The sequence below is a fragment of the Blennius ocellaris genome (assembly GCF_963422515.1).
Source record: "Blennius ocellaris genome assembly, chromosome: 23".
In the NCBI taxonomy this organism is placed as follows: domain Eukaryota; kingdom Metazoa; phylum Chordata; class Actinopteri; order Blenniiformes; family Blenniidae; genus Blennius; species Blennius ocellaris.
In genome coordinates, this window is record NC_137672.1 from 14,867,966 (window position 1) to 14,894,018 (window position 26,053).

At 44.7% G+C, this 26,053-nt stretch overlaps 2 protein-coding genes across 2 annotated transcripts; both read right to left on the minus strand.

Moving 5' to 3' along the window:
- Positions 1-2,266: 2,266 nt before the first annotated feature.
- Positions 2,267-6,176, minus strand: b3gat3 (beta-1,3-glucuronyltransferase 3 (glucuronosyltransferase I)). The gene is made up of 8 exons (XM_080519238.1): positions 6,056-6,176; positions 5,675-5,782; positions 5,061-5,241; positions 4,792-4,975; positions 4,553-4,714; positions 4,381-4,467; positions 4,061-4,264; positions 2,267-3,979 (listed from the first exon to the last, which is right to left on the minus strand). Exons 2-8 carry the CDS (start codon positions 5,766-5,768, stop codon positions 3,881-3,883), a joined length of 1,011 nt encoding a protein of 336 aa, XP_080375364.1. The 5' UTR covers positions 5,769-5,782; positions 6,056-6,176; the 3' UTR covers positions 2,267-3,880.
- Positions 6,177-6,617: 441 nt separating this feature from the next.
- Positions 6,618-17,388, minus strand: naa40 (N-alpha-acetyltransferase 40, NatD catalytic subunit). The gene is made up of 8 exons (XM_080519002.1): positions 17,095-17,388; positions 15,498-15,593; positions 13,855-13,907; positions 13,583-13,678; positions 13,271-13,429; positions 13,096-13,179; positions 12,253-12,330; positions 6,618-11,047 (listed from the first exon to the last, which is right to left on the minus strand). Exons 1-8 carry the CDS (start codon positions 17,098-17,100, stop codon positions 10,900-10,902), a joined length of 720 nt encoding a protein of 239 aa, XP_080375128.1. The 5' UTR covers positions 17,101-17,388; the 3' UTR covers positions 6,618-10,899.
- Between the last annotated feature and the right edge of the window lie 8,665 nt (positions 17,389-26,053).

A 26,053-nucleotide genomic window follows, 5' to 3' on the forward strand; every position in this document is an offset into this window, starting at 1 on the left:
CAGCTGTTGCAGAAGCATCAACTTTAACCCACAAAGCTGATCCTATTCATGTGACAATTTATTAATACTTACAGACATTTTATTGCCGTTAAAGTACATTTCCAGGTGGTACTGTCTCACCAGAGACACATAGTTACATGTAGGTTTAATAGGATTAATGAAACACAAGCTATGCACGCTGACTCACTACAGTCCTGAGACAGACAAATAGTAATGGTTCACAGATTTTCTTCAAACCAAAATCACTTTAATTTACCCTTATATATATCTTATATATTTCCAGAATACTGCTATTGAAACATCACAGATTAATATAAACATTTTGGAAACAACTGCACTCCTGCACAAAACTATGAAATATTCAGGAATTCTCAGGAAATTATCTGCTTAAATGCCACTTTCAATTGACTTTTAGATAAATGTTTTCAAGGTCTCCTCACCTCGGCCTTATTCATGAACAGATTATTCACAAAGACGATCCTCACTATTAAACGTCTGTATCAAATCCATTTCAAAGACTAACTTTTAATGTCATTTAAATATCTTTAAATCTGGAAGGTTTTTTTTCCTTCAAAACTTACATTTTACATTTAAATATATATACTTTTGCTATATTTGGAAGTCAGGGTAAATAAACAAGCCCTTTGAATAAGTGGAATAAAAAGGATTAGCGTCACCAACTGAGAAAGCTGATGTCAGAAATGATTTATTACTTTGTGAATGTACTTTATTTATTTTAAATGAGAATATTACTAATACCTTTGGGTAATTGTGTGATTTCATTCAAAACCTCATTAGTTTCCGTTCTTTTGGGAGCCGCTCTCATCCCCCCCCCCCCACACACACAGTCCCAATACATACATTTAAGACTAATGACATTGATAATCAACAGGAGTATATGTTCGAGACTTCTGCTTCCGAAATGAGGATCAATGTATTAAATGTGTGTTTCTCTCAGGCTGGATGGGTGGCTCCACCCTGGTGGAAGGTATGTGTGCAGATTAGTTAAGCTCACCTGCACATGTTGGCCTTGTGTTTGGACGGTAAACACAGAGCATGGGCGGATCTGGGAGCGGGTTGTGTGTTGGGTAACTATCCAGGTTCCTGTTTTTCTCAACAAAGGATGCACAACAAACTTTGTGTAACTTTGATGAGAGCGAGAAACCACACTGGAAAACACAAACGTTCGACTGCAGCGTGTTGAATCGCGGCATGAAAGTTGAGCTGCTGGATTCCAGCAGCTGGAAGGTTTCAGACGGGAATGAAACCCACCTTCGACAGTCACAAGCGGTTCTGGGTTCAAATTCACTTTTATGTGCAAGTCGGAGTGAATCACAGCGTTTCAAACATCGAACGCGATGACTTCAGCTCCTCTTACTCACCTTACTTCAAAATACAGACCCTGTGATGTGTGTGTGTGTGTGTGTGTGTGTGTGTTATCATCAATCTCCATATATGGTTTAACTCAAAATGACTCCAGTGACTTCACTTTGAGAGGGTGTAACCGCGAGAAGGTTGAAGGTTGGACAGCATGAACAAGTTGAGGATTGCTTAGCTGGAGGGCGATGATCATGATCATGATGCGACAAATAGACCTCTCATCTAGTTATAGTCGGGGTTTGGTATCGACTCGTTAGACAAAAGTCAGTAAAAAAAAACTAAATGCAGACAAACTTTATGACAAGTGTAAAACAACAGCCGTGCCTGAGGCGACTGAAACTGTTCACCTGACAGTCAGACGGAGAACAGATGTTGCTGTTGGCTTCAATTTAGGAACTGTAGCGACTCTTTTATGTCAGCAGATTTGAAATGAGCAAAGGTCAGGTCAGAATCCAAACGACGCAAGAGGCAGGATTAAGAGATGTCTGCACACAGCTTCATTGAGATTTCAGTATAAATATAATTTATTAAGGCCTTTGTGATGATATTAAAGGGGGAAATTAAGATCTAAATTTGCCAACATAAAGCCGTTTTAAAGGGGGGGGCACTTCAATTAAAGTCATAGTGACCAGGATGTCCTTCACGACCCTTTGTGTCAAATTTCTCGACATTTTTTCTGATGATCAATATTCACTTTCCTGTACTGGCCTGTTTTGTGCCCTTATATTTTTCAGTTTTTATTCTACGTTTTGTGAATCTTTTTGTTGCCGTTTGATTGGCTTTCAAACAAAAGATAATTAAAATAAATCTCCAGCCCTTCAAATATACACCCATTGTTAATATGAGGCTATACAGAGAGATAAAACACTGTTTTATATTATCATGGTTTATTTCAAAGGCCTGGTACAGACATGATTACCTTGTACAATGTAAAGAACAATATCACAGTAATAAATACAATATATACCAGTGGAGAACTTACTTACAGGCACTAATTACACATAAGCAGGCACTATTTTTACAGTTTCATACAACAGTAGCTGAGGAGCTATAATATTTCCTCAACCCACTTCAGACAGCGTGTGGGAGAATAATCACACAGGGCTCAAACAGTTTGCTTCAGTTCTGAAGCTACTGAGAAGCCGCTGCTGTAAAGTACCAAAGATTTCCTGCCTCGGGAAGGAAAATTCAAGTGTTTGATCACTGAAGTGTGGAAATGCAACATGAACAGCATGTGTCACATTTGCTTATTGCATCAGGAATTTGCATGAGCTTCAGTAGTGTAGTTCCCTTGTTCAGAATATTTGAATGGATTCAAAAGCGTCACTAAAACCATACATAGAAGTAGTAGCTGAACTAGTTGTGCACTATAACATCACTAAAGACTAAGCATCTCTTCTTTGAGCTTTGAAAACCTCGTGAAATAAAAAAACAAAAAAAAAACAATAATCATCCTCCCCCGTTCTGTAACACGTAGTTAAATGTCTGAGGACTCATCCTGCACTCAAGAGCAAATAGCATTTCAGCTGCAGATAAATATGTACATGCAGGTCGGATATCGACTTAAAACGATGGCGTGTGTCACGTACAGCAGGATCCGCTACTGGAAATGTCCAAGTCTAGAACACGCCTCTTTCACTTTGAAGCATTTTTTTTTTCAACAGGAAATATGCAAATACATGGAAATGTAGCATCACTTAGACATCGTTTCGATGGGTCTTTACTACAGAAGCTACACAGAATGAGGAAGTATTGCATCTCCCGCTTTGCCATGCTTGGGTTGCAATGTGGCATTGCTTGGTTTCACCCGCTGCTGCAACACGACGGTATGAGACCGTCATGAATGTGAGGTAACGACTACTTCCCGGGATTACCCCATTTAGATCATGAATGTTCGTACTGTTAAAATAAATGCAGCTCTGCACTCCCCTGGATCCACAAAACTAACACCTCGATCATTCCTATTACACAGTTTGATTAAAGATTATAAACATGCCCTCGATGTTGAGTAATATGCTACTTTACTCAAGAAGATAAAGCATCCATCAGCCAAGCCATGCATGAATAAAGTGCTCCGATAAAGAAAAGAAAAGGACGAGATGTTGGTGGCAAGATGTGCGAGATGGAACCGAATCCTCCATAAAACTATTGGATTCATGTCAGGAAGGAATTGCAATGCAGGAGTTCCACCAAGCACAAGGAAGCATGTAAAACGAAATGACGAAACTTTTATATCTGGCGCCCCCAACAGGTCATCATCAGCTGTACTGCTAAAGAAAATAAAGAGTTCAATAAAAATAAATAAAAAAGACATATAACAACATACAGCCAGTTACAACATTCACTCACATTTATCACCTGACACAGAAAACAGCCAGAACTGGGTATAATTTAAATGTCTCCGCTTACATATTGGTTTGTTTTACAGTATTTACAGTGCAGATGCAGCATCACGCAGCAGCGCACGCCTTCACACTGTGTGCAGGTCTATGCGTGTTGCTCAGACCTCCACAGCCGGGTCTGAACCCAGTCCCTGAGCCTGCAGCACGTCCTCTCGCTTCATCTTCGGCTTTTCTGTCCGTGTGTGCCACACCAGCACCTGCAGGAATACTCAATCGTTAATTTCTTCAAAGGTCTATGATAACATAGCGGTGTTTCTTAAGACGACACACACTCGCACCTTAGAGCAGTTGTCTGCTTTGGGCTCCAGTTCGCTCATCGTGACGAGTCCCTGAAGGAAGCTGCTTTCGAGGAAGCCCATCGGTGCCTCGCCGTCAAAGCAGGAATCCGGATTGTCCAGGACCAGTTTGAGGGACACGGCAAAGCCCGCCATGTCCATTGGGAAGGGACGGCTGGGACGCCAACCGGTATGGAAGCGAACCACCTGAACACGAATCGTCAAAATAAAATCTAGTGCATGCATTTCAAAACTAGACTGACATAAGTTTCTTTTCACAGAGAATAAAATGTTGTTCCTGCAGCATGATCAAACGGCACTACCTTTCCTCCTTCAACCACGGGCCGCTCGTATTTCATTCCTCCGACCAGCCCCACGGGCCACACTGAAACCCGCTGGGTGCTCCTCATCTGAGAGACACAATGTGTGTGTGTAGGCGTCAGAAAAATTCAAGTACAAATCAATAGTTAAACACAGCTGCACTCCTTTACTCACTTCTTCAAATATCTGCAGGCTGTACGTGTTGTCGTCGTCGGCAAAGTAGACCACTCCCTGCTGGGTGTCGCCTCCTGGTTGAGCCCTTCGATCCTCTCGGAGCCACCGCAGTCCCTCGTTTCTCTGCTCCACCCCGCGGGCCTTCAGCCAGCTGGGGTCACCCTGACAATGGACGGGACAAAATGCAGTCAAATCGATTCTTGTTTCGACAAGCGAACCTCTGTCAAACGGTCGCCCACCTCCTGCAGCTTGCGATCCTTGGCTGTGGGCATGTGTAGGTGTGTGTAGGCGAGGCCGCTCTTCATGAGCAGGTCGGTCACCAGTGGCGTTTTGTGCGGCGAGTCCTCCACCACGATCCAGTGCAGCTGAGGTACGTGGAGGAAGGTCTGGGAGAGACGAGTCAGCTCGGCTTTCTGCACCAGCCTGCGCAAGAAACCACACAGTCACACGTCTGTAAATAATATATAATATAATGGAGGAGGACTGAAGTGAAGCCAGAACGACTTGCCTTGCGTATGTCGGAGTTATGACAAAGATGGTGGGCACAGAGGGCTTGGGAAGCAGCCTCGCAGGCGGTTTTGTCGCCTCCGACTTCCTCATCTGCTCCTGGAGGCGGTGGAGTTCCCCACGCAGCCGGGAGATGACTCGGTCTTTTGGCATGTCATGTTCAGTGAGGTCACAGCGCTGGCCTGGACAGGAGAATCAACAAAACAAACATTAAGTCGTGGATATTTTATACAGTAGATTTTGGTTGTCAATTTGCTTCATACTTTTATCCAGAGGTATCAAAATGACCCACATTCTTCATTTGAGTAGAAACAGTAACTTCAGAATCAGAACGGTAATGAAACTTTAAAAAAAAAAAGGAATCGAGTATCCTGATTGTCTGAATCTTTTTCATTATCTGTGTCAACAGTTCCCCTTCCAAACAACACATAAAATGTACAATTGATAAGTTACACTAAACAAAATTAAATGACAGTAGTGGAGGTATTTGCAATTTGTTACAGTCCAAACCCAGATGCACTCTCTTTCTAAATGCCTTCATTTACGACAACATCCCCACTACTCGTTTTAGAAGTGTGGAAATGCACACGTGTGTTAGAAATGTAGGAGACTCACCGAGCTGCATCAGTGCATAGACCAGGCCCAGCAGGGACACCATGAAGTACAGCACAAACACAGTCTTCAGCTTCAGCTTCATCCTGCTCGCCATGGTACCCTGACCAGCTGAGAGTGAAAACAGGACTTACTCACAATTCACCTCCAACATATGTTACCATTCATTCTTTACACTTGCTAGCGAAGACACGAATCACCACTCTCTGGCTGCATTGTTCGATAAATATACAAAAGCACATATCAGCTTTGTCTACGCTGTCCTTGGCAGGTTGAATACCATGAATATGATATTTTTTATTTGCTATTGCAGACGAGCGAAGCTAAGCTACGTTAGCCTGACAGACCGGAAGTAGCTGGACGACTATTTTTTGACAGACTGACCTGCGGTGGGAAATCACGGAGCGGCGGAGCGCAAAGCTTCAGGACATGATGCTCCGATGTGAGCAGAGGCACCTCAGGACGACACGATATCCATGCATCAATTTAGTCATGCAGCCAGGACATTTCTCTGCAGAGTTCCACCAACAACTTCCGGTGTTGGTGCAGCGCATTTACGAGTCCCATCCCGTCCAAACATACTCACAAGGGTTCCGTGCAGTCACTTCATAAAACAATTTTAAGGAAAAAAAAATATCACAACTTATGGGATTGTGCATTTGTAAGACTCATAAATCACACAGGATAGCTAGTTATCTACAAAAGACGCCCTTTATTGGGTACATGTTCATGGAAAATCTAATGTGATTCAATTCAACAGAAATTATGTGTAATGTTATCTCATGCGTAATGTCAATATGAACCATGTTCTGGTGGTGGACCGTGAATACAAAGGCAGATATTTGAAGTAAAAGTTCATTACAGAATAGAACAAAAAACAAAAGAGCATCTGTTGAAAAGTCAAACAACTTTCCTTTATTTGTAACATACAAATAAAACACTGACAAGGCAGAATGACTGAGTTTTCCCTTTCATTGTCATCTATGGACAGGACTGTAACACTCACTCTCAAACATGGAGGTTTGTTTTCTATATTCAACATCATGTTTAAAAAAGTGTTTCACCTGTAAAAGGCCAAGAAATGAAGATGGATCCACAACAGCTTATATATATTTATATATATACACAAAGAGAAAAGACCAAGAGAAGGATCTGTAGTCGCGTCAGGGTATGCGATCATTTTCTAAAAGTACTCACTGACTGTAAAATCAACTGGCTAAGTTTAGGCTCATTTTCAGACTTGGGATATTTTCACAGAAATTATTTTCACTTCGAGTGAAGCGAGCCTCTTTTTTTTTCCCTCCCCCCCTAATGTTTTGTTTTTCCTCCAAAACACAGCTGGATTGAATGTGTCCACTGACCACAGATGTGGGATCACCTCTTAATTAAACCTGTCATGTAGCGTCACATTTTTGAGGAGTACGAGTTCAGGTGCTTCTTAACTGCAACATAAAAGACTAAAACCACCCACTGGGGGAAAAAAACAAAAAGATGTCAGTACTTGCCCGGCTGTGTTTGAAATGAAAAGTGTGATTCTTGTGTTCCTTGGAATAAAATGGTACAACAAACAAAGGAAATCCGACGCCAGATCAGAAACGTGGGTCGATACAATCCAGCCGAAAGCTAACCGACAGCATGAGCGTTAAGCAAAACATGAGGTTTGATTACGTTTGATTAACCTGAGAGAAAGAGAGAGCGAGAGAGAGAGAGAGCCTGTCAGCCACTATGAAGATCCTCTTTGTATCGTTGCCTATTGAGTACGTTATAATGAAATACTCTGCTAACAAGCAGGTAGTCTAGTCCTAAAACAAGCATTAGGTTGAACTGTTTTTGTCGGTTGCAATCTTAAGAAACCCTACAATGTCTGCAGGTTCCGAATGTCTGAAAACAACCAGGAACCTCTATACCAAGACTGAACCATGCAAAGTTTATTTGTTACACGAGAACCTTGGCTCTTGTGCGTAATGCAGATTTCTCTCAGAACTTGTCTTTCACATTTGTTTATCGAAGGAGCTCTCAAGGCCAGCCTTGACTTACTGTAATGTACCAATTTTAGAGGAGTATGTAGGATTTAGTGTCAACTTGCAGGTAGTTTAGTTCGACCGCAACCAATTAAATGTCATTCCACTGCACTTGAAGATCTGAAAGAGCTCGGATGGAGCCAACAAAACATTACAAGACGGACAATGGAACCACATAAATTCCAACACACTGGTCCTCTGCTCTCAATCCTCCATCATTCACGTGACAGAAAACTCCACAGATGTACAGTGGAACAGATAGATCACAGTCCTGGAATGAAAAGGGTTTTATGGTGGTTTCCAGACAGGGCCTCGAACTCAGCCAACACGCACTGAAAAGTGTAGAAAAAGACCCTGAAGGCTTTGTAAACTGATGTGGCGTCATTATGGTGAGATCCAGGAAAGATGCCATCTCGAAAATCCAAAGAGGAAGTCCTGCACCATCTTTAGGTGGAGACTCATCCCGACAAACCGTGAATTATTAAGAGAACGTAGACAACAAATCATGTTTGAACGCAAGGTGTTTGGTGAGACAGTCATGTCCGTTTCTCTTCCACGTGATCATCTACTGGAGATTTTTATATAAAATACTGAAGGAACAAATCCACACAGGGCAGCTGAAGCGCAGTCAGTGTTAACCGGATTAGAAACTTCTCAACATTTCAGTTTAGTTGTTAAATAATCGCTTCAAACCAACGTTTTTAAAATAAATCGTATCCAGACATCGAATCCTATCACGCAAACAGTGCAAGTGGCACACACCGAAGAGTTCGTTCAATCTCAAATCGACTGTCATAGTCGATCCATTTCCCCCACCAATGCTGGTTCCATCCATCAGACGTCCAGCACGTACACAATATCAGAGGACTGAGAACCATCTACACATAGATCACATGATAGCTATATGCTGCTGCTGTCATAATTCAAGTCGCTTTCCCAACAGATGGACAGTTTTCCAAAGGTTTCGGGTCAAAGATCACATGAACCAGAAGATTTGCTCGTCATGTCTGGAATTGGACCGACAACAAGCTTCCATACTGGCGTCGAGAGAAGTGGGGTCGCGGTATAAAGAGGAAAACAATGATGGCTTCCCCCAACAGTCGTCGTGCAAGTTTAACAAGAGCCGGCCAAGAAAACAAGCTTATGTTGAGGAGAGGAGGAAGAAAATTAAACTTCCGTGGATCCTCCGGCATCTGCTCCGACCTCCAGGTTAACGGCACTCAAGCAGGCGTACAATGAAGCGGCGACTTCTCCCAAACCTCATCCACGTTAAATCAATATGATTTGCTCATGCTAACAAAATACATCAGACAAGGGGGAAGGGGGGTGGCTCTGGAAGGTTCTACGTAAAGCGAAAAAGAGTGTCAACATCGGTACCTTTTGGAAGCCGCAAGAACACTGCTATTCAAAAGGTGGAAGGAGTGACTGTGATTGCAGGTCCATTTCACATTTTTTTCCTAAAAAAGGTACAGCAAGTAACCGTGTGGAGAAACAAAGAAAGTCTTTTGTGTCGGATCGCAGATGCAATTTGTCTCATCGATTAAAGAGACATTGATTTTTCCACTGTAACTGCAGGCTATTAAAAACTTTTACCAAACTAATCAGCTTTTAAAAGTAGTTTCCAAAGCCACAGTGGGAAATCCTAAAGACACCAAGTAAACTCGTCACAGCCTATCCAGTCTTAATACCACGAGACGGCGTCATAGGCCGTCTCGTGTTGAGGATTCCCTTAGTTTTAGTAGATACCAGCGGTGTGTTTCCACTGCTTCTGCAGCCTCTCGTGCACATGATTTGTATTAAAAGCTGCCACTGAAGGTGCTCACCCTTCTTTGGAGGGGAAGCCGGAGTTCGAGGTCTTCGGCACATGAACAGGCAGAGACCACCTGAGCCACGCCCCCCCTTTCCTCACGAAAGAAAAAAAAAAAAGCTCCAACACCTGGAGATAGAATGGCTTCCACATCATGTCTCCAGTGAAGCTCCGGGTAACTACTGACGAAAAACCACATTCTGAGACAGAGAGAGACAGAGACTGCAACTAATACGCCAAAACATTACATGCCGTACCCTTACAGGACAAATGAATGGGAGAGAATAAATGATAACCATCAAGTAGAACTGCAGTCTGAAGAAGTATGGCCGAGGGGATTTTTTTAGAATCTGAACGGTCAAATGGGGATTTTCTGTTTTTCTTAGATGCAATTTTACAGCAACGGATAGAGAGAAACTGTATTTAAACTTCACAGGATTCAAGCACACACACACACACACACACGCACACGCACACACACACAAAAAACAAAAAAAGGCAACCTCGGACGTCTTATCTGACAAGACGTCCAACTTAAAAGCAGAGGTGACGTCCACAGATTTTAGCCTGTTGACTCAAGAGATGAGTAGTACTGAGTGTCATGTAGCAGTAGTATCACAAGCCATTTTACTTCAAAAAATACAAACTGTATGCGTCTACAACTTGAGTTTTAAAAGTTAATGTTGCAGCCCGACGGGGGAGCTAAAGATGCCGCGTCAGTCCCGGGACTATTGATTCAGTGAAATCCCAGGATGTATTATAGGTTAAAAAAAGAAAGAAAAAAGACTAACTCTTGAACTTTATCTGCTTTGTGTCCACTGTGTATCGAGTCCAGTGTGTGTGTGTGCGTGTGTGTGTGGGTACTAAAGATCGCTCCCATCTTACACTGGAGATCGGAGGTAGCACGTTTCTACAATACAGCCTAGGCCAGCGACCGGCTGGAGGATCCCGAACCACAGGTGGAAAAGAAGAAAGGCTGAGTTCAGGACATCGCTGCGGTAAGAGGAGGGCCAAAGTTGAATGCTGTGTGAAGAGAACGCCGTCGCCAATAGTGATAAACAAGAGATTTTTTTTCTTGGGGGATGGGGTATGTTTTGAGTGCTGGCCAATTAAGATAAGAAGAGGGGGTAAAAAAATGTAGCAAACAGGAGCTTTGTGTGAAAGCACTGCGTACTGGTTTAGTAAGAGGAATACACAAAAAGAAACACGAGTCTCGATCCATAACGTATCATTAATATCTGTAGCCAGGTTCTTCCGCCACGCGTTCGTTTGTCAAGTCGCTCTACAGCTCGACCTGTCACACACAGCATTCAAAGTTGCTGGCTTCCTTTTCTTTCTTTCTTTTTTTTTTCCTTTTCTTTTCTAAAAACCAAAAATCGGGTGCCGGGAACTGGAGCGGATCAGTGGCAGCAGCCGCCGCAGTGCCCGCCGCCGTGGGTGTGCCCCGCCGAGGCCTCGCCGTGTTTGGTCCGCCTGCTGAGGATCTCGTAGGAGCAGTCGTCGCCGCAGCAACCGGACATGCTCGGCGAAGTCTCGTCGATCTCAAACCTGCAGGGGAAGAGGGAGGGGGGGGTTCAGTCAGCGCGACAGGAGGAGATCTCGTTTCAGATAAATGAGGTCAGAGAGGTTTCTGAATGAAAGAGGACTTCAAATGTCACCGGCGTGGCTCTGCCATTAATAAAAAAAGACTCATTAAAACGAGTGGGGAAGAGAGAGATTCGTCATTCAACGAGAAGTCACAATCCTTCTGTAAAGTTGGTTTGCAAAGTGCATGCGGTGCTTTTCCATCACAGGAAGCCAACGATGACAAATCCAAAAGCTTTTTCCGCCGAGTTAATCAATTGAATTATGTTTCACACCGTATAAAACTTTGGCACTTCATCAAATTTTGATTTATTCTGACAATATGGAGGTGCCTGTGCTGTGCAACGGTTAGAATTCTTACTTTGCAGGGAACAAAACAGTTTGAAAATAATCTTAGGAGACTTTCTGTGCATATGTGTGTGTGTGTGTGTGTGTGTGTGTGTGTGTGTGTGTGTGGGGGGGGGGGGGGTTATGTTCTTCTTAGTCAGTTGAGATTAGCTGAAAATCACATTAAACTCTGTCCTGTCACAAATGTTTAACTGCAGTTCTGTTTTGGGTTTCTAATGAGTGCAAAAGCTTCGCCGCACTGGATTTTGTGTTCAAGACAAGAGTTCAAATAACGAACAGGCGATTCGTCTCCAAGTGGTCTTTCTGCTCGCTGTGCCGTTTGACAGCGGCAACAAAACATTTCAGCAGCAGCCGATCGCATTTCCCCCCTCCCACAAAATTCAGCCACATACCTGCTAAACTGTACTTGGTTTGACTCATTTCTACATGGGTGCACTTGAATTACGAGGCAAGAAATGATTAAATAAGACATATTTGTGAGGCACGCGCACACACACGTTATTCCTCCTTTTATATTCCTGTGCTGAGAGACCAACATCCTCCTCGGCACACTGAGCACTTCATTAAGAGAATTATTCTCATGCTGAGAACAGCCTGCATCGGGTCTAGATTCCAGAGATTTCTTTCTTAATTGCGCCTTGTCAGCGTGATTGAGGAACGCGGCCGATGCAGATTTGTCAGCTGCCCGTTCAGGCCGTGGTCTTTCCTGTTCCCCCACATCCTGGAGGCGTAGAGCTGGATGAGGCCGTTGGAGGCGGCGGAGCGCGGCCGCGGTGACGCTGTAAGCAGGCTGGGAGACCATGATTGATAAAAGTACTTACTGTAAAGCTTCTCTGAAGAACTGGTAAGCTCCGTGGTTGTGTTTGAAAACTGTCAACATCACTTTCTTCATCTGTGTGCTGAGTAAAGAGCGAGAACACAAATAAATAAATAAATAAATGCACATTTATCTCAGTTTGGCTTCATTTGAGAAAGAGGCCGATTGTTCTCATTTTTGTAGTGAAATTCGATCCGACATTTCTGCTTGAGGTGCGTTTTAGAGTGAAGAGTGGAATAAGGTTTCCCCAACTGTGACTGAAATGAGGGTTTCTCATACGTCGAAAAGGCCACAAAATATAATAAAAAAATTCTAGATTTTGTGCATATGAAAAAAAGTCACACATTGAATTTGTTATCAATGTACCGAGACAACAAAAAACAACACTTTTTGACAGTTTGTTTTCTCTTTAAAGTCAGTTGTGCTTCCTGGCTCACTGAATTCTTTGAAAGAGCTGCAGATATCTTGCAGTACTGCCACCTAGAGGCTGAAAAAGGAAGCAACGTTCCTTTAATAAAGGCAGCTGGTTTCTTTTGTTCACACAAGTTGGGGTATTTCACACACCGTGAAATAAAAAGGCCGTTTCTACTCGTCCGGCTGCCCCAATACATGAAGCTGACCAAGCCTACAGCCGAATTTCCGCAGCAAGAAGACAAATATCACAATATATATTTTGATTTATTGATAGAATTATAACAACTTCACATTAACAAAATTAATTCAGAAGACTTTTTTTTTATTGAAAGATTAAAGTATTACTGTTTATATTATAACACAGCCCTTCTTTTCTTGACACCCTTTTCTTTTCCGATGAAATTACGATGACGGTGAGTTTTGTGGTCTTTACCTGTTAGCGATGAGCTGTAGTATCTGAATGAGGAACTTCCCGAGCCCTTTCCTCCGCACTTTGCTCTCTAACTGCACCTCGTAGCTGCGGAGTCAAGGAACACAAGACACAACTTGAAAAACAATCAGCCACTTTAAAAAGCTTTTACATGAAATTCACAGTCGGGAGCGCTCACCAATATAAAACCTCCTCCCCGCACTCCACGTCGAACCGGAAGTGAGAGAAGGCGAGGGGGGAGGAGTCGGAGTCGCGGGCCAGCAGGTACCACGCCCTCTCGTCGTTCATCTCCTCCCTCTTCTCCCTCTCCTTCCACCCCCACTCGCTCTGCTCGTACCTGCGGGGAGAGAGGGGGCTGCGTCACGCCTCGCCCGAGCTGGACGCACTCCCGAAAAGTCCCGACCGACTGTGGCGCCGTTTGCCAAATTGAACTCCGCTCAAAGTCTGGCCAAAGAGCGCGAGGATAAAGTGCAAAGTGAGACGGACTTACAGTGTCTGCATGTTGGCTCTGGTGAGCTCGAAGGCCCACTCCACCGACAGCGGGTTGAGGGACGTCACTCTCTTGCACTCTATCTGCAGGTTGAGCCTTGATGAGAGGACAAGCGAAGACGGGTCAATAAGCACGGCGATCATGACACCGGATCTGCACTCGGCCCTCCGCGCAGAGGATCAGACGAGCATCTGTTTCACCCGACGCTCAATGAAGCCTTTTGTAGGCCGGGGGGAAAAAAAAGAAAGAAAGGAAGAAAAAAAGATGCCTACCCATTTCTGTCGTACTTTTTGAAGGCGGGGAAGGCAGCCAGTGGGTCATCGAGCTGCGGGAAGGAGAAGAATCAGACTTTTAAAAAACGCAACGTGACCGACGGGCGTCAAACAGAGACCAGCTTCTAAATATCTCTCCAGCTCAAGGACGTGCAGGAAGGACGAACGGGCACCGAGTCCGGCAGGAAAAACCAGGAGCGTTTGAAGTAAAGCCACATTTTGGGGAAAAACGAAAATAATTAAGTGTATTAATAGACTGCGGGGACTTGGTGTGATTATTTTGGAATATTTGTGAGACTCTGAATGGCAGCTTGTCAACACACTGGAGAAATTCTTGTGTTACAGGCTACAGTCAGAAATATCAGCTTGCATGTGGCACGAAAAAGCATTAGAAATGTTGTCGCAGAGATTAGAGAAACCACGAGAGCATAGTTATCTAACCAGGACTAAAAGCTGTTCCACACAGGCTGCCTGTATCATCCATTTAATTAAGTGATTCATCAGGACTCGGCCTGTCAGGAGGGAATAGCCTCACGACGAGCAAATGCACATCCAAGCTGCAGTTTTTTTTAAAGTTTTGTTTACATCGGTTGTATTCACACTGTTGCATTTTGTTAATGTGAATAAATCCTCTCTGATACAGCGTCCCATTCCCATGAATACGGCGATCAGATTAACGTGCAGGTTTATATGCGACAGGAGTATCAGTCACGGATGACGTTGGCCATTTGTGGCACGCAAGGTAAAACTGCATGTCCTGCAACTTTAACCTGCATTTCGAGAGTTCAGTGTGAACAGCGTTTAGGATTTCTGATGGATTTATATCACTTGCAAATCACTGCATTTTTATAATCAACCCGCTGTGCCAAACTTTTAGTGATTGGAGTCGTAAGAGTCAATGTGCACACTGGACCCTGGTGTTCATCACCATCAACATTAGTTTAAACTAAACTGTTCATTTCCTCCCACATTGTCGGGTGTTAAGGAAACGGCAAGTGACAACAGACCAGAGCGCTCTGGTTTTTTTTTTTTTTAGGGGAACAAAGTGACACAGAAAAGTGAAAATCCTCAGCAGGCTTGTTAAGGAGCTCATTTGAGGGAAAAAGACTGCAGCTCAGCCTCGCGAGCTTTGTTCTCCTGCAGGATTCGGCGCGGCGCGCTAACGCCACCACTAAACCTCCGTGCTACAGGACCTGTGCGTTCAATGAGAGCTGCAGGATTTAATGATGCTGATTAATTATGCATAAAGACACATATGGCGCGGGGTTGGGGCTCTTCCAGTCATGTGCATATCAATTGCGGCCATAATTGCAGTCAGAAGGGCATCCCCAGCTTTCGGTGCCAGTGTGTGACCATCAGAACAGAATGTATCGCTCACAGTGACTTTTTTTTTTTTTTTTTTTTAAGTGCTAACGAGCCCTACCGCACCGCCTGGAGCGGCGTGTATCAGAGCTGAACGCCTCTGCTCCACAACAGCAAACACAAAGAGCGCATTTATTTTTAACGTCCGAGCGGTGACATTATGAACCGCCTGGACTTCACAACCGCAGTATTTCTCTTGCCGATGCAGCCGGGAAAAAGGCCACCAGCAACTCCCAGTGCAGACGACAGCTGCCCGACTGGTTAATCTGACACTAAATTACCTTGTTGGCTGCGTCCACCTTGGCACACACAGCGTCCATCGCGGCCCTCTCCTCCAGACGCCGGGCTTTCTTCTCCTTTGCTCTGTTGGACTTTCTCTGAAGATGGGAAAGGAAAAAAAAAAAAAGTGTGGGAAAAGTGAGTGAGGTGTTGACAGAGGAACAGAAAAAGACGGATAACAGATGGAGCATAATCTTATTAATCACAGAGTAATAGAAAAAAGGAGGGTTGTGATTAATTTAATACTTTCTCCATCATGTGATTCCGTTTTCTGATCAGTAAGATCAGTCTTTTTTATTGTAAATATCCACGCAAAGCAAGAAAATAATTGCCATAGAAGCACAGGACACAGGGTTGAAATATTTATACCTTGACATTATCACACATTTTGTGAGTGCAAATTTTACCCTGCTGCAATGATGTGCAAATGTTTTCTATGGGAGCATTTTCCAAAACATTTATCTATACATAAATGCATACGTCAATACACGTTAATGAAACTAATAATACATTTGAGGCAAAGAAAGTAAGTGAAGGTCAGCCATATAGCAACATCCCTCAATTATGTGATCATTTCGTCTGTGACAAGCAGCACCGGGCAGATTTTACGACCACTATTAAAGTGTGCAGAGTTTGTATTGCTGATGCTGCACCTGCTGGGGATTATAGTATTGATACTGATCGTCTCATTTAAGCCTGCTCCCGGTTTGATGTCCCAATGCCAGCATCAGCAATGGTGCAGCCATAATTCACATAAACGCCTGGAACTGCATCGATGCTTTGCAACACAGAGGGCGAAAGAAAAGAAACTCTATTTGCAATATGATGAACAGGTGTACAGTGGAGGGGGGGGGGGGATAAACTCATTCCTGGGGCTTTACTAAAGAGGTGACAATCGTGGTAGAGGAATGCAGCTCAGAGCATTAACTGTGTACCAAGCACAGCCTGTGAAAACACGTGGATTGGTTTATCTCAAGAGAAAGTGGAGGATAAACTGAGTACACCGGCTGAAGTTATCCCCCCCCCCCTCTTCCTCCACAGCAAGGAGTCCAGGGCCTGGCTGATCCTTAACAGATAACCCATCAAGCGTGGGGTTATAGGATCCAGATGAGCAGGGGGGGTTGGGGTGGTGGTAGTGGGGGGGGGGGGGGGGGGGGGGGGGACATCACAGCGTGGCCTGCAGCTCGGTTTGGAGAAATGTACACAGGCAGGAGTGATTAGCTCTGGTAGCTTAGCAGCACACTCGCCATTTGCTGCAATGGCATTCCTAAGTGGCTAACGCGGCTAGCAGGCGAGCGGCATCACAACACGCAGCGCAAGTTCCGCGTGCACGACGAACACACGCAACACAAAGGGGGGGTGGAAAAATAATAGGAGAATCCGTGTTGTGGCCCGGATAGCGGTTTTTTTTTTTGACGCCATCTATTGTGGGCAGCTAAACGGCTAACAAACACCTCAATCCACCATGGACTCTCTCTTCCTCCCCTCCCTCCCTCGTTCTTTCTCTCATCACCAGCTCAAAACAGCCACATATCTCTGGAACAGCATTCATCCCCCCCCAACCAAAAAAAATAATAAAAAAATACATGGAGAACTCACCCCCATTTCGCGGCCGTGTCCAGTCGATCCCCTCCGCGGAAACACGCCTCTATTGTCCCGGTGCCGTGCGGCCGCCGCTCCGTTATTGGTATCGTGACTCCGGGGCAGAAAGAAGCGGGCCAGATTAATATGACAATGATAGACGGGGGCGCTAAACGAGGCGAGCGGGCGACGACGCCGACCGGCGGAGGGCAGTCGATGACCGCTGGGCCACGTTCGTGGGAAAAAGGTGTTTATTCCCCCCTGAGCGTCAGATTGGCGCCAACACCGCCGGTGTGCATTTATTCCGTCTTCTTCTTCTTCTTCTTCTTCTTCCTCCTCCGTCTGCTCGCGCAGTGTCCGCGCCGCTCAGCGCTCCAACAAGGGCCGAGCACGACGCCTTCACTGCCCTCCTCTCGGCTCGGAAATCACACAACTCTGAGCGACTGGGAATTATTATTATGATTCATACAATACCGAACAAATAAAGAAAATACAAGATAATAATGTTGTCTTGTTTATTATACTTATCTTATTTGTAATAGGATGTGAGACTCACTGGCAATGGTTGCAAGTGAGGAGGCATTTGTGGTTGTTGTTTGTTTGTTTTTTTATTATTGAGCACCTCTTTTATTATTACCCCGGTGCCGCAACAATGCAGATTTCCACATTTAACGCATTATCTTATTATCTTATCTCATTTTGTCTGGCCCTCGTCAATATTTTCAACACATCTGGATACAAACCAAAACTGAAGTCCAGTGAATAGCCTTTAAAAACTGAGAATATTGTCACAACAATATTTTCATAAAGAAAGTTCAACAACAAAGACGATGTTAAACAGATTAGAAAAAAATGCTTCCATTCACATTCTTTTATTTTTGAGCTTGTTTCATAAAACACGCAGTGGAGACTTTGTGGCCTATAATCCTCAGGTTTTCTAACAAGATTTATTTAATTGAACCTATCGCCACTGACTGTATGTTTGTTTTTCAGAAAACAAGGAATGGCAGCGGTGGGATTCGAACCCACGCCCCCGAAGAGACTGGAGCCTTAATCCAGCGCCTTAGACCGCTCGGCCACGCTACCTGCTCATGCACGCAAATTAGACCATCGGAAAAATCTGAAATTTCCCGATAACACCTGAAGGCCACGCAGGTTTAGCGCGAAGTTGTCTTCCTTGTTTGGAAGAAGGCAGCACGAGGTCAGGAAGCACGCACGAGTTCAACTTTTGACCTTTAGATTCATCGTTTCAGTGAGAGAAAAGTGAACATTTAACAAAACTGTCAAAATAAAGGAGCTCAGTGGAAAACAAAATGTGAGAAAACATAAACAATGACACAAATCGTAATTATTTATTTGAATAATAAAAAAAAACGCTTGGGGAGAATTTTCATCGTTGAACATGATGGATGTATATGTGGATATTTCACGAGGTATAATGAACTTTTTTAAATTACTGGAGCCTATGTCGAGATGATATTTGGTAGTTGAAAAACAAAGAGAGACCGATCCTATAATTGCTCCTGGTCACTAATCTGTGTCGGACATGTGAGCAATGATTGTAAATATTATTTGTTTTTGTTTGGGGACACTGTAGGATGCATAGAAAAGAACTGTTGGCAGCGGTGGGATTCGAACCCACGCCCCCGGAGAGACTGGAGCCTTAATCCAGCGCCTTAGACCGCTCGGCCACGCTACCTGTCTGATGATGCCAATAGGGCAACGAAAATTGCCGGTAAGAGACTGCACGGATATTTCATATATTTAACATATTATGTGCCACATAGATAATGACTGTCCCTGCACCAAAACAAAGCTCAACATTTGGAGTCATCATAGATTATCCATAAGGTATTGTGCCAGGTTTTACCACTCTGCTGTAGCCATATTTCTTTTCCTAAAGAATGACTCCCAGCAAGAAACTCATGATACTGAACATGATTTATCAAGAAGTCTGTTCCAAAAAAAAAAAAAAAATGCCAACGAAAAATGTTGCAGGCCTAAAAACATTTGAAATGCAGTTTGTTTTACTGACCACTAGATGGCAGTGTCGGGTTATGACACGGGCCGCATCATATTGCAGTTCCCTCATTCTTTTTTTTTTTTTACTCCAAACCTACAATAAGGTTCCAGACAGGAGAAAAAATGAGAAGCTATAGTACAGACTTATGTTTAAACTTACACTTCCTTGGTTTCAAATTCCTGCATATTTTCCTGCGTGGTATAGAAACGACAAAAAAATGTGTCAATGCACTTCAAGTCAGCAACATATTTTCCCTTTGTGAGTTTTTGAGAACTGAAATGAAGCTGGTTTGCACCTTCCTCATTAAAATCCCCACTTATAAGCTTTCTCCATTATTTAATTCAGTCCATTGGTGTGTTACTTGAGTGTCGCCTTGCAGGAATATTATAACAACAATGTGATAATTAGACGAGGTGGAAATGACTGCATTAAACTGGTATCCATATATTTATTGAGTTTTGGTGGCAAGTTTTGTTGTTCGAACTGGAACAGACAACAAATTATTCAAGAAGTTCCAGAAACTGTGCCACTGGGCACCACAATGTTGTGATTTCCAATATGATTGATTTTTGTGCCTCGACAGGAGCTTTAAAACAAGAAAATGATCAGATCATTATAATATGGTCATCAAAAAAGCCTTTTTTGGGGGGGCTTTTTAAAGGACACAAAGAAGTGACATGGAGTTATAATTTGATAATTAATATTTATTAATAATCTAATAATTTTATTGCCTCCCATTTCCATATGAAACACTTGCATTGTTTAATCAAATTCACGTTTTCCATTTGAAGTGGCGATGCCTCTCTCATTAGTGCGCTTCACAAAATTGGACATTAGTGTTGTTTGCCGAGCCTCCAGCTGTTGTGGTTTCATACAACTGACATTCATCCGCTTTATGTCTGTGATTAGACTCTCTGTGGTGCTAACCCTGAGAAATGGTGCACGACGACATGGTGTTATGATCCTTTTTTCTTTTTTTTTAATTTCCCTATTATTAACATCAGCAGATGTGCTGATTTGCCAGCAAAAAAAATATTCACAGGCCATAAAACAGGGACGGGCAACTGATATCTGGCTAAATTGTGGGTAAAAGGACAAACACCCTAACAACCTTAGTTGGACTGAATTCATCCTAATTAAATCAACTGTGAAACCAAAAGTTTCAAGGTCTTTCCTGCTTTTTTTCCTCTGTGCGCATGTTTGCTACTCAATCTTCCTCCCACAGTCCAAAAACATGTATTTGAGTTTCAGTGGCTCCTTTAAATTGTCTTTCAGTGGTGTGATTTCCTCTCAATTTGCATGTTTGATTCGGCTCCAAAATGCTCTTCCTCCTTGCACCCATCTGTCTGCAGTGAGATTTAAACCAGTGAACTTCTCGTTATACGAGCTTGCTTACCATATTTATAGCTCACCAAGAAATACATAAACCAATTCATTCTCAGACTTACGTATCATTTACTCAAACGGTTATCAAAGTAATGAATTCACCAGGAATCTACATCCTGATTTCTATTCAGGTAAGTTAAAACACAGGGTTCAAGAGCAGATCCTGGCCGTGAAGTGAGATGGCCACCTTCACAATCCCACCCACTTTTTCTATAATGCAAATAAAGGCCTTGCACACCCACCAGACTGCAGCCCTCCCCATCCACGCAGATGGTCTCCAAACCCCGCCCACACCCTTTTGTCTTCAGGGAGCCGGTCTCTGTCGGTGGAAGGAGACTTTTTGACTGCATGTGTCGGTAGGGGGCGCCACGGAGCTCGGTGCAATGCAACGACGTGGTAGGCCTGAAGCTTATTGTGCGCGCGTGCAGTGGCACACAGCACGGACATGCAGAGTTATGAAGGGGGGGGGGGGGGGGGGGTCCCCACAGTTCTCTGCACACAGCAACTCTTTTTGTCGCTGCCGGCAATTATGTTGATTTGACCGCTGCAGAGGGGAGGTGGTGGTGGTGGTGGTGGGGGGGGGGGGGGGGGGGGGGGTGGAATACAATCCATGCACCTCCCACACCAACACCCAGCACCACCATTCACACATGCACTGGTGTAAAAACGTGTGGAAATGCACATTAACATGCACCAGCGCACAAATGTGCAGTGATGCGTCCACGACGGAGCGCACAGGGTGGACTGTGCATGTTTCACGTTTAAAAAAAAAAGTGGATTCTGAATAAGTGACGAAGGGATTTCACTGACGATCGCAATGTCAGGTGACATAAATCCAACTGAACCGAGTGTGCTTGTCGGAGGATTTCACAAAACTTTCATGCGGATCTCAGAAAGAAAAGTCCCCGAAGTGCCTCCGCTGTGGCTTCAGTGCATCTGGAGCCCTGGAAGTCATCAATGTGATCCTGCCAGTTTCTGGATTCCTCCGACGAAACGCCGTTTCATATGTCTGGAAGCAATAAGTGCCATGGAGGCCTCTGTGAAACAAAGAGACATCGGAGGCTACAATTGCCCTCACTTTTTGGGCAATGACCAGATTGATGGGCTCTTAGCAAGAAGCTCATCCGCAATTCCTGCGAATACGACAAACTCGGTTGAACGGTGTGACAAGTCAAAGTTATTCACATGAATCAATCAGTGCAGTTTGGTTAATCAAATCAATGACAACGTTCTGCGATGATCAAAAGGTCGCCTGATGATTCTGGGATCCCGGAGTGTCAAACATAAGGCCCGTGGCTCCAATCCGGCCAAACTACCGAGCAAATAAGTGAAATTCCAAAGTAAACATTGAGTTTTTAACACACATCTTAAGGCACAACACAACACTGAGGGCCGAGCCGAGATATCCACGATGCTACTGTGAAAGATCTGGTTCTTAATAAACTAGCCTCAAAGCCAAGAGTTTGTAAATAAACACGCATAATGCACAGCTATAGGAGACGTTTTATGGACATTTCACTGAATTTTGCACCAGAATGTGTTAAAGTTGTCTTTATGTTGACGTTGTTGTCATTTTTCTCAGAATACAGACATTTTCAACACATGCACTCTGTGCGACAACAAATAAAAAGTTGAAATTGAAAGGTTATCGCGGCGCTACTTTACCGGTCCGGCCCACTGAATTAAAGTGAGTTTGACACTCCTGAACCAGACAAAGGTCACCATGCAGTCGAAACAGAACCATTAAAGAGGGAATTGCCCATAACGTGCATCTATTTCACCGGCGATTAACTTCATATTTATGAACGGGGCAACTGTACATGGTCTTTAGAGGTAATTACCGATGATGGCCGGCGGCGACGGGATTCACTGCTGCAAACCGAAATCTGTTCAAACGCACTATTTTGTATGGAAGATTGATGTGCCACTTTTATCTGTCCGGTGGCCAGTTGACAGAATCACTGCAGCACCCAGGCTGCCCTCGCTCCTGCACTCGCCAGTCTTGGCAAGGTGCTTTTCATCATTATAAAGTGATTCAGCCGTCGTCATGTTTACTTTCTGATCTACTGGCGTTGGCTCCGGCGCTCTGCGCGAGGCTGTACTTTGGAATTTCTGAGCGTCTTCAAGTTAAAAACAGCCATATTGTGACTTTTAAGGGAAGAGAACCTGGAGATTGTGGGAACATTTTGGCTGTAGATCTGCTGCAGGAGGCCTTCGGTTGCCGTGGGACACCGCGAACACACAGGAGGCTGAGTGACAGAGGTGAACAGAAGATGGGAAAATAAGAATTTTCAAAAAAAGAAGCCAGAAATGCATCATCCATTAACAGGTTTCCGCTCGTATCAGACCGCGAGTCGGTGATGAGCGGAGCCACGAGGCCTTGGTAACAAGTGCGGCACACTCTCATTTCAGTGGGACTCGGAGCGTCGCGGTGCAGAAATGTGGAAATGCGGCGAGACGGAGCCAGATACAACAGGAACATCTGAGTCTATCACGTCTGATTCGAGATCCTGGCTTCTGAGATAAGACGGCCTGGGCGAGGGAGTCGGGGTGAGACAGGCTTTTTCCTCGACAGAAGGGAGAGGAGCAGACCGGCGGAGAGACAGCTGAGAGGAGGGAGGGAGACAGGTGGAGAATTAAAGAGGGGGGGAGGAGGAGGAGGTGAGGAAAGAGGTGAAAACAAAAAAAAGAGAGCGAGAGAGAGAGAGAGAGAGGGAGGTGCAGGAGCTCGGAGAGATCGAAGGCAAGCCGAGCGAGAAGAGGAGGTGCATGGGGAAGGGGGGGTGGGTGGGTGGGTGGAGAGAAAGGTGGAGGATGAAAAAGAAGGAGCAGAAAGGGGGAGAGAGGAGGGGTGGGGGGGTGTAGCAGTTGTTCATTAGTGAGGATGTGGTCGGGACTGGAGGACTGAGCAGGAGGAGACAGTGGAATGGTGAGTTTCATGGACACTGACTAATGAGAGGAGAGGAGAGGAGGTGGGAAGGGTGAAAATGAGACTGGAGAGGGAGGGAGGGAGGGAGGGAGGAAGAGGAGCAGAGGAGGAAGGGGGGAGGCTGGAAGTGAGTGAAGCGAAACTGGTGGGGGAGGGGAAGAATTTGCACGTACGCACACACACACACTGTTGAAATCACAAGCGACACGAGGGAGAGAGAGAGAGAGAGAGCGAGAGAAAGATGAGAGGGAGGAAGAGAGGAAGTGAGGGAGAGGAAAGTAGCCAAAGATGGAGAGGGAGGATGGAGGGAGAGCAGGACGACAAAGGAGAAGGAGGAAAGAAAGTGAGGAAGAGGAGCAGGGAGAGGAAGGAGGCTGGCATTAGGGAGGCTGCAAGAGGAGAAGAAGGGAGGAAATAAAATAGGAGGTGGAAGAAGAATAATTAGGACAGATAAAGGAGGGTGGGGGGGCAGTGTTGGAAAAGAAGGTGAAGAAATGAAGCAAGAGAGTGCGGAGAGGAGGTATCACAGAGGAGATGGTGGCAAGGTGGGAAAATGAGAGAGGGAGGATGAGGAGGAGGGGGAAGAGAAGGGGGAGGATGAGGAGGAGGATGAGGAGGAGGGAGTGATGAAGAAGAGGTGATGCCAAAGAGAAAGAAGAGAGAGGGAAAGCTGGAGGAGTTTGTAACAGGCTGTTACATGTCAGCAGCAGGCACTTGTGAAGGTAGCAGCAGGGACTGTGTGTGTGTGTGTGTGTGTGTGTGTGTGTGTGTGTGTGTGTGTGTGTGTGTGTGTAGGTTGTGGAGTTCATAGCCAGCATCAGGTGAGAGAAGAATCCTGCCACATGAAGACACACACACTGAAACACACCCAGGCTGCAACTCTGTGAACTGTTGTCAAATAAAAAGAAAGAGAGAGAGAGAGAGAGAGAGAGAGAGAGAGAGAGAGAGAGAGAGAGAGAGAGAGAGAGAGAGAGAGAGGCACACTGAAGCTATTTATCTGAGTCATTGTCAGATCGTGCACGGACGCACGCACGCTCCTACACACACACACACACTTACACACACTTGGTTCAATCGGAGCCCCCTGTCCTGCCCTTTTCTCCAGCGAGCATACATCAGTGCAAGTCTGGACAGCCTGCCTCAGCACGGGGATGCACAGCTGACGAATCCCTCCGCCGACACACTGGCAAGTAGTCCCTAATTTATGGGATTTTGATGGATGGCAGGAGATTACAACTATCGTCGTGCAATCGCAGTCGCTACGTCCTTCTATTTCAACGAGATTATCAGGACGTCATAAACCATACAAAGGCGATAAGGTGTGATCTATTTCTGTGTCCATGAGGAGAACCACAGTCTCACCATAGTTTCAGCATCTCTCCAAAGGCACATGCGCACAAAACGTCCCACTCTCCAGTATAAAGAACTATTGTTTGTACTGTATACGAATGTATTTTGTAATATCCCGTCCATACGTTTAGAATTGTATTTATCTTTTAAAACCCTCTATTATTATCAAAGCGTCTGGATGCTTTTTGTTTTATCAGACGTGTTTCTCTTCACTGGTGTGACAAATGAAGTTGGTGTCCTTAGAGCAAAGTCAAAATGTTGATATTAAAGCGTGATTCGAATGAATATGAACTACGTTTTCAATTAAAATCTGAAAAAGTCAACTAGATTCCACCATTAAAGTGAAAAAGTCTTCAATAAGACTAAAGAGTAAATCTAGATGCTGATAATAACTTTGAAATTCTGCATCAAAAATAGCTTTGGGTGAAAATCTGGAGTAAAAATGCTATTCTGATATATTTATTTAAATCTGGAGGTTAATTGATCCCTTTACAAATATACCTCAGTGGATTTCTTTCCGGTGGTGTTTAATGAGGGCATTTCCAGCTTCTATAATACAAATCAACCACGTTTTATCGCTCCGAGAGCCTTAAAAATTGATAATAAAATTAGATCAATAGTTTCTTGCGGACTACTTTTTGTCAATCCGACGGTTGGAGTTGGGAGAGGCATCGGAGCGGATGTCCACCTCCGCTGAGTGCGGGTGTTGTCCGTCTTGCCGGCGCACGCACACACTCGCACATGCACACACATGCGCGCACACACTCGCTCGCGCTCTCCCCGGCTGCTTCCATCGCTCCGTGTAGTTCACTTCATTGTATCGACCGTGCTCATCAATTAGCGGAGAATTGAGACGTTCCACGGGCTGCAGCCGCGTCCCGCCGCCCAGAAGAGGATCGCCCGCCGCGGACTCAGGCTCGGGAGAAGTTTGGAGCGCGGAGGGGGACCGGACGCAGGTACAGCTCGCCCATTATCCTCCACTCACAACTACTAACCTTACTAAAGGTAATGTCGCGGGCACGCGCCGCGAGCTAACCGGCTAACGTTAGCATCCCAAAGTGCACTTTGAGAGAGAGAGAGAGATGGAGAGAGAAATGACTAAATTAACACGCTTTGTTAATTCTGTCGCACGTCAAGTCATCTTACATTACTCCAAATCGCCGCTGCGTGTAGTTTGTTGGTTCCGAAAGCGGCCGCCAAGTGGAGTTATTGTGAGTTTTCATCCCACGAGTGGAGAAGTAGTGATAAACGGCATGAGGGGGGGAAAGAAAAAAAAACAAAAGGACCAC

Coding starts and splice junctions, on each gene's coding strand:
- naa40 (XM_080519002.1), bottom strand. Junction 13,430..13,582: donor AGAGCCAACATGCAGACACT/GTAAGTCCGTCT, acceptor CTCTCCCCGCAG/GTACGAGCAGAGCGAGTGGG. Junction 13,180..13,270: donor GGGGAGGAGGTTTTATATTG/GTGAGCGCTCCC, acceptor TTGACTCCGCAG/CTACGAGGTGCAGTTAGAGA.
- b3gat3 (XM_080519238.1), bottom strand. CDS start 5,768: ATGGCGAGCAGGATGAAGCTGAAGCTGAAGACTGTGTTTGTGCTGTAC. Junction 4,715..4,791: donor AGGATCGCAAGCTGCAGGAG/GTGGGCGACCGT, acceptor GTCCATTGTCAG/GGTGACCCCAGCTGGCTGAA. Junction 4,468..4,552: donor GCCTGCAGATATTTGAAGAA/GTGAGTAAAGGA, acceptor TGTGTCTCTCAG/ATGAGGAGCACCCAGCGGGT.